The 11,213-nt window shown below is 36.1% G+C and overlaps 2 protein-coding genes across 2 annotated transcripts in view; one reads left to right on the top strand and one right to left on the bottom strand.

Moving 5' to 3' along the window:
• Nucleotides 1-2,418, top strand: part of LOC109585121 (uncharacterized) — a 22,779-nt gene extending 20,361 nt beyond the window's left edge. The window contains exons 3-7 of the mRNA XM_020001075.1: nucleotides 53-217; nucleotides 516-767; nucleotides 1,417-1,620; nucleotides 1,692-1,810; nucleotides 2,283-2,418. Of these exons, the coding sequence (XP_019856634.1) occupies nucleotides 149-217; nucleotides 516-767; nucleotides 1,417-1,620; nucleotides 1,692-1,810; nucleotides 2,283-2,385 (747 nt within the window). The 5' untranslated portion in view covers nucleotides 53-148 and the 3' untranslated portion in view covers nucleotides 2,386-2,418. The remainder of the gene's footprint in view (nucleotides 1-52; nucleotides 218-515; nucleotides 768-1,416; nucleotides 1,621-1,691; nucleotides 1,811-2,282) is intronic.
• A 670-nt stretch (nucleotides 2,419-3,088) lies between these two features.
• On the bottom strand, nucleotides 3,089-9,249 carry LOC109585113 (uncharacterized). Its single transcript, XM_020001062.1, has 5 exons — nucleotides 9,149-9,249; nucleotides 8,407-8,641; nucleotides 5,432-5,489; nucleotides 3,231-3,367; nucleotides 3,089-3,172 (listed from the first exon to the last, which is right to left on the bottom strand). Exons 1-5 carry the CDS (start codon nucleotides 9,247-9,249, stop codon nucleotides 3,089-3,091), a joined length of 615 nt encoding a protein of 204 aa, XP_019856621.1.
• Between the last annotated feature and the right edge of the window lie 1,964 nt (nucleotides 9,250-11,213).

Raw genomic sequence — 11,213 nt, 5'->3', positions numbered from 1 at the left:
TTATTGTTGTTGTTGTTGTTGTTGTTGTTTTTATTTATATTATTGTATGTAGGTACTTATTCCTGAGGATAGAGATGATTTCATTAATATTTGGGATATTAATAAATTAGATGAGATATTGATCACTTTGTCCTTCCCTTCTCTGTCAATGCCTAAACTCACTCTTAGCAATGGACAATACATGGCAGTGAACAGTGATAATAGTAATGATGTACTGGTGAGTGACCATTATACCCGATACATATTGATGTACTTATGCTGTGTAGAAAGTTTGAGCTGATTCCAACTTCAATTTTTAGAGTTACGGCCATTTTAAGAAAATGCCAAAATTCTGAAAAATACCCAAGGCTATAGCCGATGGTTTTTTTTAAATGGCTTCAAAATCACCTCAAATTTTTATTAGATTTTTTGATGCATATTGATGTCCTTATGCTGTGTAGGAAGTTTGAGCTGATTCTGACTTCAATTTTTAAAATTATAATCAAATTAATCTAATATATTCATTTATTGTGTAGGTGTGGTGTTTAACTGATTTAATGAAGACCAAGTCACCTGATCCTCATGTGACTATACACAGACAATCAACTGGTCCTCTAGTCTGGTTCAATACCGACACACTGATGACTGCCGCTTCTACAGGATTCATACCCATGCTTCCAGGCTGGGTACCAGGATTCAGAAGAATGAATTACCAATCACTGACCGGCGAGATTGAGCTATGGAATGTTGGGAAGCATTATAAAGACTCCAAGAAACCAACCAGCAATGTAAGTAATACCCTTTAACATAATGTAACACCCTGTGACATAATGTAACACCCTTTAACATAATGTAACACCCTTTAACATAATGTAACACCCTGTGACATAATGTAACACCCTTTAACATAATGTAACACCCTTTAACATAATGTAACACCCTGTGACATAATGTAACACCCTTTAACATAATGTAACACCCTTTAACATAATGTAACACCCTGTGACATAATGTAACACCCTTTAACATAATGTAACACCCTTTAACATAATGTAACACCCTGTGACATAATGTAATAGCCTGTGACATGTACATGATTATTATTATAATCTATATAAATGTACATGTGCATGAAGCTAGAAAGGAATCAAATTCTAATGTGACATTAATTTAACTGTTAATTAAAAATAACCAGGATGATGATACACATTTAGCCCAGTTTTCATTCCTATAAAACCTTACCACGTTTTCTTATCACTTGACATAATTAAATATTAAATATTAAGATGTACAATTTGCTAATACATTAATTGACTGTTAAAATACATACAGCATACTGCCTCAACCACAGAATGTTATTGTATACTGTCTCCTTTTCTGTTAGTTTTCTCTATACATATGTAACCCTCTCTCTCTCTCCCCCTCCTCCTCCTACAGGTGTATAAAGTGTCTCATATGTACATGCCCAATAGTTCAATGAAGCTCTCCTCATCAGTGGCTGGTCCAGTGACTCAGTTAGTGTTAATGAATGGACGTATACTGACAACCAGTGGAACTACACTATCAGTAGTTGATGCTAGCAATGGAGACACTGTAGAGTCATTCACTGACCATAAAGACACCATCACTGATATATATGCTGTGAGTACATGTACATTAGTTATATACCTGTAACCAATAAGGTTAAGTAGTTGCTCTTCTCTTCTTCTTAGGATAGTTATCGTGTATTAACATGTTCCAAGGATTACTCCATCAGAGTGTACAGGTGGTCCAATAATACACTGCTCAGTTTATATCAGCTACTGGGAGGATCAATAGCACACAAGACACAGTAAAATGCACCTATACACACACTAAAACTACTATTACATGTAAATATATAGGCCTGAGGATTTTATTAGGATTCACCCCCAAACAAAATGGCTGCAACGACTTTTGCAGCCTTGCTTTTTTATAATACTTGGGAATAATAATAGGAATAATAGGCAAATATATTGGGAATAAGGGAATAGAATAATGGGGACATTTTTGGGAATAATATCCTCAGCCCTATAAATGTATGTACTATGGGCCTCAGATACTGTGTAGTGTTTGTCAGCACTGCTAATATTGAAATGTACACAAAGAGAAGAGAGGGGCTTTCCCTGGGACAGTCTCTCTAACCTGCTCCTGTTACAATGTATGTACACATACTGTCATGTGCCTTGTGTACACAGACATCATGTCTTGCTTTCCTTGTAGTAATATTCAATTTATATCCTCTCTCTCCCTCCCTTTCTCTCTCTCTCTCTCTCCCCCTCCAGTGATGGATTCCATAAGGTGTTGTGTTCCTCTGGTACTTGCATTGGTGTAGCTGGTAATATCATTAAATTGTACAATTTCAATGAAAACATTAAGAGTTCATAACTTGGGCATGTTCGTGAGTGAGAGTGACTTTTGCTATAAAAACAAAAAAAAATTTATAATAATTATGATTAATTATATTTTTATAATAAAATAAACAATGTAATTTTAACAACAATAGTAAAAGACCAATCATTATAAATGATGACATACACGTGTACAATCACAACATTTTTATAGTTGCTAATTTGCTATAGGCATCAATAACATAATCTTGGGAAAGAGAATTAATACAAGTACATGTACTACACAGTTATACCCATACAGTGTACAGTGTACCCATATTATGTATAGTATATGTCTTACATTAGTTGGTGTAGCCAGTGATTGCAGCAGTGGACTGGTGAGTGGTTTAGTTAATCCTCCAGTTGAAGTCGTCTTGAAAGTAGCAGATAATGTCAACTGAGGCTTGTTCAGCATCTACAATAATGTAAATGACACCAATAATATGTACATACATGTACATATATGTACATGTATGTTATACAACAACTATTCAGGCGTTCATGCTAAACAGTAGCAACAGTCCAAAATAAGAAGCATTTAAACAGGTTTATAAAGTACATGTACATGTAAATTCCCGGACCACTTATTAAGACCACCAAGGGGAATTTGGTAAGCAATCTAATTGGTCAATTACAACTATAGGTGTGGTTTGATTCTCTCACTTCTTTCTTTTTGTGTTTCAGTTTATAATTTTGAGCCGTCAAACAATATCGCTCTGGGGGAAGACGTGGCCCGAACTTCTCCAGAATAACTGGGAGTGGCGTCGCATTCTTCTGACAAGCAACTTCAATTAAAAATTAAAAATAAACAATTAAATACAGCTAAGTCCATTATTATCGTACCTCTCTAGGGGGCGGGGCAGTGAAGGAGTGGTCTAGTCTGTTCTGTATTGCTAGTCTAACGTCACTCTCATCAATCTCAGTCTTGTTAGCGTATTCGGAATATAACTTGGCATCTTCCAATACATTAACAATGTATCCTAAAATAAATACAAAAATATCAACATTAATTCCTTATTGTTGCTGTATAAGGCAATTTAATGTATAATTCTTATGTTTCTATGAATCATACACTAGGCAAGTTACTACTACAGTGTGTCTAGCCACATGTTGTGGTTACACGAACAGGGCTGTTACTCTGAACACCATCTGTTACTCTGTTATAGCTAGCACATTTCCATTTATGGTTTGCTCATGTGATTTGTAGTATCAACTTTTGTAGTAAACAAAAGTTGATAAGGCTCACATGACACGTGGTAGAATTAACATAATTAAAATCTGTGAATTAGAAATGTACTATAGCAAAATAATAAAGGCAGGAATTTAAAATTCCAATCACAAAAGTCACCATGTATATTCATTAAAATGTACTAACTAATTTTATTAATTAGTCAATTAAGCCAAGTAGTACATTGACTATATATGGTAGTGTCTGCTAGCATGCTGAAGGCACGTGGCAGCACGTGGTGATTAACTGCAGCCGAAGGAAAAGATTGGCATACTGTATTTTTTGAAATTTTAAAATAATATGAACCTGATCAAAAAACCAAAAAGTGTTTAACTGTGCTTTTACATGTGTGTGTATAAGAGAGAAATAACGAATTATATACAAATTATTAGAGTCAATGTAACAAGAAAGTCAATGTAACAAGAAGAAGCAGAAAAAACAAATTGATCCATGGGTCAAAATATTCTTGTGGCCATTCTGACAGCATGAAATACACAACAGGAAGATGTTCAATATATTCAGATGCTTCAATATGAAGCTGGAGGGAAGATTGTACCGGTTTGAAGATCTGTAGTTGAGTAAAAGGAATGACTAGAGGTTAGGAAATACTAACTTTAACAAAAAAAAGCAACACTAATATCACCACCACCAACAAACAGAAGAAAGGAGCCACCATAGAAGGAGCCATCATACAAGGCTTGTCTTGTATCCCACCGGAGCCGGAACATGTAGTATATAAATGTAAAAAATGACGTGGGCTGCCCTGATTGGTTACCGGTTACGTGACAATTTATTGACATATTTTTGGAACAGCCTTCATAACTTAATTATAAATGGCTCAATATGTCAGATACAATTACAGAAGTATGCATACCAGTATATTATTTAGAAAAACTTATAGTAGTTATGTATACTGTATAAACATTAAATACAATTTTTTTGCAAACTGGCTATTTTAAAGATTTTACCAGCATATCAAATTACTACAAATTAGCTCAAGTGCTAAGCAGTAAATTTGTATTAAAACTAGGTGTATTACAAAAATTTTGTGAAAATAAGTAGCAGGTAAATTCAAATTATTTTTATAATAATAAATAATAATAATGATGATGATGATGATTAATAATCATATTTCAGAAGGCTCAGTCTCACATATCAACTGTGTTTGGCCAGTTTTCTTGACTAACTTACAGCTAATTTGTAGTTAAATAACTAATTTTAATAACTTTTGGTCCGCCCATCCGCCCACTTGCCACACTATATAAGCCCCTGCTTCAGCCATCTTCCTTGGCCTTTTTCTTACCTCTCTTACAGAAGCACGTGCAAATATGTCTCTAAAAGACATCTTGGACAAAGTTAAAGGTTTAGACAGCAGACTTTCTGACTTAACAACAGATGTTAAAGACTTGAAAAAGAAGGATCAAGCTCAACTTGAGTTGAAGAAGGTTGAAAATCGCTGTAGCCGTTCTAGAAGTCCCCATTCCAGATCTAAGGAGTGAGCAGGACAACATTCTGTGGAGCAATGCTCCCGTGCCAACAGAACTGAATCATACTTGTCGGAGGACGAGGAAGATTTCGAGCAACTTATGGAGGTCTCAGAGGAGACTCGCCATCCTCTCACTGACTCTTGCAAGCGGGTAGATTAGCAAGCGGGGTGTGTCAAGTGAGACTAGGAAGTGTACCAGAAGTCATTTCAAGCCTCCTAAAGTGGATGCAGCCAGATCCCCGAGATTGGACTCAGTAATGAAAACTGTTGCTCCTCAGTCTGCACAGAGTGCAGATAAAGAACTAGCCACAGACTTTCCACAGACTTTACTCCAGACTTTCATCTTGGATGCTCTGGCTCCCCTCACTGCATGCCATCCTAGAAGGTACTAACGAGATGACAGTACAAGATATAAGAGAGGCACTAATCACAGCCTCAATTCTGATTGGCAATGCTAATGCCAAATTAACACGTCTCCGGAGAGAGAAACTGATATCAGCAATTAATGATTATCTGACTCCTCTGATACAAGACGAGTCACAGTTTACAGATTCAAACCCATATTTATTTGGGTCAGACTTTGCAAAACAAGCAAAGGAATAATTGGACCAGGCTGGAGCGCTAAAGTCCACTACTCCTGAAGTAGAACACAACAGGAGATCTCTTTTTGTGAAGGCCTCCCTTGGAGAGGGGATCGGCCAGAGAAAGGGATGGAAGGCCCAACACTTGAAAACACCACCTCCAGAAGACATTCAACAAAAAGAAGCTGAGGAGCATATAAACCTGCAGGATGAAATAGGATTATATTACCATAAAGCTGAAAAGAGCTAATGACACTATTTATAGCCTTGAATATATACAAGAGGGAGAGATCAAATTTATTATTATTCAAGCTAAAATAAATGATCTTGAGGAAAAGTTACATCAAAAAATACATCGCGGGTAGTCGTAGCTGCACAATGGTCCCACAACGAAGAGCAAGAATAGACCTCACAAGATTTCAAAACTGAATCGCAACACGAAATTACACATTATACCTTATGGGCAAATGGAAAATGCGAGTTTAAAAATATTGTCCAAACATCCAAAGAAGTTAGTGGAAGAGTTGAAGGGATATTCGAGCATGGAACTTATGCAACAGATGCTGCCTATACCAAAAAGAAAATAAAATATGCAGACGAGATTGAAGAGTTAAAAAACAATTAAAAGAGGAAGAGGACAACTTAAAAAAATTAGAAAGGAATATGAAGGAAATCAAAGATATCAGATAGAAGATTACATGTATGAAATGCCTCAACAATTGTTTCAAAATTTTAATGTTATGAGGTGCAACAGTGCTATAAAATGTCTCTCAGAGCTAATAAGAATGGATGAAGCTGTACAAAGGCTAAAAGAGGTGGAAGAAACATCTTATTATTTCTATAGACAATAAGTATAATGCATGATGCATCCTGCAGTAGTTTAGTTTAACTTTACAAACTTTTAGTATCAAAATTAATTTCAGTTTAATAAGTCTTATTTGTGTGATGCTAACACTATTAAATAACTTCAAATATTTTAAGTTTAAAACTGTACTATTAATAGAATATGTTGAATATGTTGTGCATGTCTGCAATTATACGTGTAGCTGTCCTTTCATTTTTATTGAGCATTTTAGTCTTAGATCTCTGCTGAGCCACTTGTGGTTCATAGGAGCCTCTAGATCTTTTCTCCCACCTCCAGTTGGTGTGCCTGTTGAATCAGCACTTGCTCCTGCTCTACCAAGTCTCTCATCATCGGGATTTTGTTGCTGTAGCAGCTCTTCCTGGACTTCGCTTATACACATGAAGCACAAAGGGCGTGGTCTGGTTATTTAAATGACACACCTCTTAGCACGATTAATTCATTCCCATTCTTTGTTCCTAGTCTGCAACTCCAGTCTTCTGAACATCAAAGGAAGCACTAATTGAAGCCTCTATGCGGTGATATCACTAGCACTATAGGGTAGTTCGACACTCTCTCTAAATATAATGGACTCTTGTTATTATACAATTTGCAAGAAAGAACTATAAAATTATTAGATCAGGTCATACTTCATACATGTACATGTAATTTGCAAAAAATAAAGCTAAAATTTTAACTGCCCATTCTAATTTTAGCATTTTTATATTAAATTTATCTAAATCAGCATTTTTACGACCTGGGGGGCAAACCCCCAGGTCGTTCCTATATTTGATTTATCCATCACGCTATCTATATATTATATAGGCGGTAGCCTATAAGTAGGATTGAGGTTGGTTTTTCAAGATGACGGCCGTTTTTATGATTTTAAAACACTTATAACTCTTTTATATTACATTTTACAGCCTTATAAATGGCTTAGATGAGCTCTCCTTCACTGAGCGATTCTCCTGGTACCTTTAAAGTGGACTGTAATGTAGCGGGAGCAATTCTGGAGAATAGGCTCAAATTCAAATTTCTGCAAAATTCTTCAGACCTTTTCTTCTTTCATCCTCTTCTATGCACCCGTTAATCTTCTAAGTCAGAGAAGCGCTCGAGTTGGCTTTTACATCACTCCTCTAGGCTTGGGTCAAGGACCACAAAGGTAGTTTCAAAAAGAAGTGAGGACAGAGAAGAAATGGCAGACAAAATCCAGCTGCAGATTTATTAATTTAAGAAAAAGAATGGAAACAAGTAAATAAAAAACATTAAAAATGGAAAAGTAGTAGGATTGAATTGGAAAAAAGTAAAGAAAGAAGAGGGTACTTGCAAACTGGTGTGGTAAAAAATCCTACACCACTGCATGAAGAATATAATCCAAAGCATTGCAATTATTCCACACAGACTGGCTGCTATGATAACACTTTGAAGACTTTATCTTTATGCAGTGGTGTAGGATTTCTTACCACACCAGTTTGCAAGTACCCTCTTGTTTCCTTACTTTTTTCCAATTCAATCCTACTACTTTTCTATTTTTAATGTTTTTTATTTATATATATTTGTATGTCCACACTTACATTTCTTCTATACATGTTGTATTGGAGAAATAACAAGCCTTAGCAACCACCCGCCCACACTCCTTTACATAAGTGGGTGTGACCACGAAAAACAAAATGACGGCTTACACATGAGACAAAGTTAAGAGCTTTCTAACAGCAAGAGAACATAGAGATACTGTCTAAAGACTTCTCTAGAAGCATTAGAAGGTAGAGAGAACCTCTATAAGTCTTAATAAGCTTCCAGCTATGCATGCAAGGTGGTGAAAACAATTTCAGGAATATTTTTACACTGTTACGCTTGTCACAAATTTTTAGAAAATACAGTACATGTACATTGTACTGTACCTTTTCCTGTGGTGGTGTCAGTAATGGTAGCAGTACAGATACTATCTTCATTCTAGCTATTTCCAGTCTCATCTCATCAGAACCATGAGTCAATACTGAGAGCAGTTGAAGGGCTATATACAGGATATCAGCATCAGTAGTGCAACGAATGAGACCAACGAGTGAATGGAGGAGACCTGACTGGAGTATGTCTGTGATTCTTCCTTTATTGTGATCACTAATGGGGAAAGAGAATATTCATAACTTAGAATGAAATTTAAATGAAATTAAGATACTAATATGTTCATAAATAGGGAATGAATATCCAAAAGATATAAATTCTTGGGTTTTAGGGATTTGACCAATGATAGGTGTTTTGAAGACCATATCTGAAAACTGATAACTTTCAGTGATGAGCTCTTGCTAGAGACATAGCTGCAATTTCTTTCATGCAAATAGACTTAAAATTTTGTACTATTCACCGTTTTCACAATTTTAGATTATTATTTTTTTACAATTTTCACTTAAACTTGGTAATTTTTAGCTCAAAAAGAGTGACAATTCTCACCTAAAATTTTGTATTTTCCCCTCAAAGTGGGCGAGAATTTTTGCTAGCCACACCCTTTCATACGATACAATTACCGACATAAATTAATGCCCAAATGCTCATAAATTAAAAATTATGGAAAAATTATGTTACACAGCCTAGAAAAGTGCTCATTACAATTATTTAATAGTTATTTACTGGATAAGTGATACTGTGGTGGCTTGAAGTGCTCCCTTGGTTTCCTCTCGACTAGATTTCAAGTTAGAGAGTACAGTGTAGAGATGTCTCTCCTCGGCCATTACAACGCACGTGGGAGGGTAAATAGAATCCGGAGATAATCAAGTAGTATCCTAAAAGCAGTTAAGCATAGTTATTAACAGCACGGTGTCTGTTGTGGTTTCTAACTAGGTGAATGTAAACATTGTGGGGGCGAGCATGAGCCATCAATTAACAACTGAAATAATAATTATGATTGAACTAAATAAAATCAATCCAGCTCTCAGCCTGCATGCATATTCAGACCCCGGCCTCACTGATGGCCGGGGTCTGAACAGAGCAAACACACCAGTCAACACAACCAAAATAACCCAATCAAAGTGACAAGAACGAGTCCTGTCACACTGAGAAAATGTACCAAGTTAAACTTCTAATCTAGCTTCCATCAATTACCATTTGAAATAAGATTGAACTAAATAAAATCAATCCAGCTCTTAGCCTGCATGCATATTCAGAATTTCAGACCCCATCCTCATGGCCCAGCAGGGTCTGAACAGAGCAAACACACCATTTAACACAACTGACCAAAATGACCCAGTAAAAGAGACAAGAATGAACTGTCCTGCCACTCTGAGAAATGCCAGTGCCAAGCTAAACTTCTAATCAAGCTGTTCTCCCAATTTTAATTCTTTCAATGAGAGGACTAATCTAAAGGAGTCTTAGATCAAGCTGCTTTAAGTTTTTCAGCCTTTCAGATGTTTTAGACAGCCCCTCTCTCTTATCTAGCTGTTAGAAACTCAATCTGAGTTTGTCACGTTAAAATTTCCGCCATCTTGTTCTTTTGACCACACCCTCTAAATTAATTTTGCCCACGTGGTCCAAATTTATCAATAGTAGTATACTAATTTAATTTTCGTATTTTTCCGTTCACAAACAAGACGTAACGCAAATAGACCTAGACAGATTAGTGTGGGTCTCGCTCATGCTCGCCCCAATAATAGATCTAAAGCCCTCCATACACCAGGCAACTTGTTGCTAGCAACATTTGTGGTTTCTTTGATCTTTTGAGCAACTTGTTGCAAAAATAGAACTGATTTCTATTTTTAGCAACATGTTGCTTATAATACAAGATCAAAATAACCACACTTGTTGCTAGCAACATGTTGCCTAGTGTATGGGGGCCTTAAAGGCCTTCATACACGAGGCAACTTGTTGCTAGCAACCAAGCAATATGTTGCCAAAAATAGAACATCTTTCTATTTCTGGCAACATGTTGCCTCGTGTATGAAGGCCTTAAGTCTTTTTAAATTTAATAAAGGAGGACCATGTTGTATTTAGTATATGAACTACATTTGTGTGAACAAATTTAGCGAATAGCAGCCTGGATTCACTGTACATGCATGATGAATATATTGTGGTATTCGATTGTCTTGCAAAATCTCAGGTGGCTACAAAGGTTAAATGTATACAACAAATGAAGTGAAAAGCACCTATATGAATAATTCAATACAAGTAGCTAAATATACAACCGGTAGCATCAAACTGCATGAAAAGAATTAATAATTAATAGCTAGATCTAATTGATAATGTTATACTAGAATAATCTAATATAGATCTATAGCGTGTGTGCATGCAATAAGTATGAGTTAGTTTAGTTTTAAATGGCGAGTCCAAAGATAGTAGCAGCAATAAACACTATAGCAGCAAAAGGAGAATTCAACTCATTAGCAGCACTGGTAGGAGTACTAGTGCTGGTAGGATTTATAACATTAGTGGCACCAGTGGAGTGAGTAGGAGTACTACTAATGATACTAGCGCTAGAACCGCAAGGAGAATCAAAAGTCACCCCACAGTTCTGAAGATGAAAAGGATATGCACCTATAGCACAGCAACCTAGTCTTGAAGAGAAAGTAGAAAGGTCATTGTAACAAGATTGAGGCGTTGTACTATTGCAGACCACATCACCACCGGTATTTGATTCTATGGGATCTGGACAAGTATTATGAGGATTGTTAGAATCAATGTCAATCAAACGATTTGCTTTAAC

Source organism: Amphimedon queenslandica, unplaced genomic scaffold (assembly GCF_000090795.2).
Source record: "Amphimedon queenslandica unplaced genomic scaffold, v1.1 AMPQUscaffold_13117, whole genome shotgun sequence".
Classification (NCBI taxonomy): Eukaryota; Metazoa; Porifera; class Demospongiae; order Haplosclerida; family Niphatidae; genus Amphimedon; species Amphimedon queenslandica.
The sequence above is the reverse complement of the archived record's forward strand: the minus strand, read 5'-3'. Positions and strand labels throughout refer to the sequence as shown.

What these genes read in the sequence shown, in the direction of transcription:
- LOC109585113 (XM_020001062.1), bottom strand. Translation starts at nt 9,249, where the DNA reads ATGGCCGAGGAGAGACATCTCTACACTGTACTCTCTAACTTGAAATCT. An exon ending in ACCACAGTATCACTTATCCA is followed by an intron (nt 8,642 to 9,148) that starts GTAAATAACTAT and finishes TTTCCCCATTAG; the next exon opens with TGATCACAATAAAGGAAGAA. An exon ending in AGGTACAGTACAATGTACAT is followed by an intron (nt 5,490 to 8,406) that starts GTACTGTATTTT and finishes TCATCTCGTTAG; the next exon opens with TACCTTCTAGGATGGCATGC.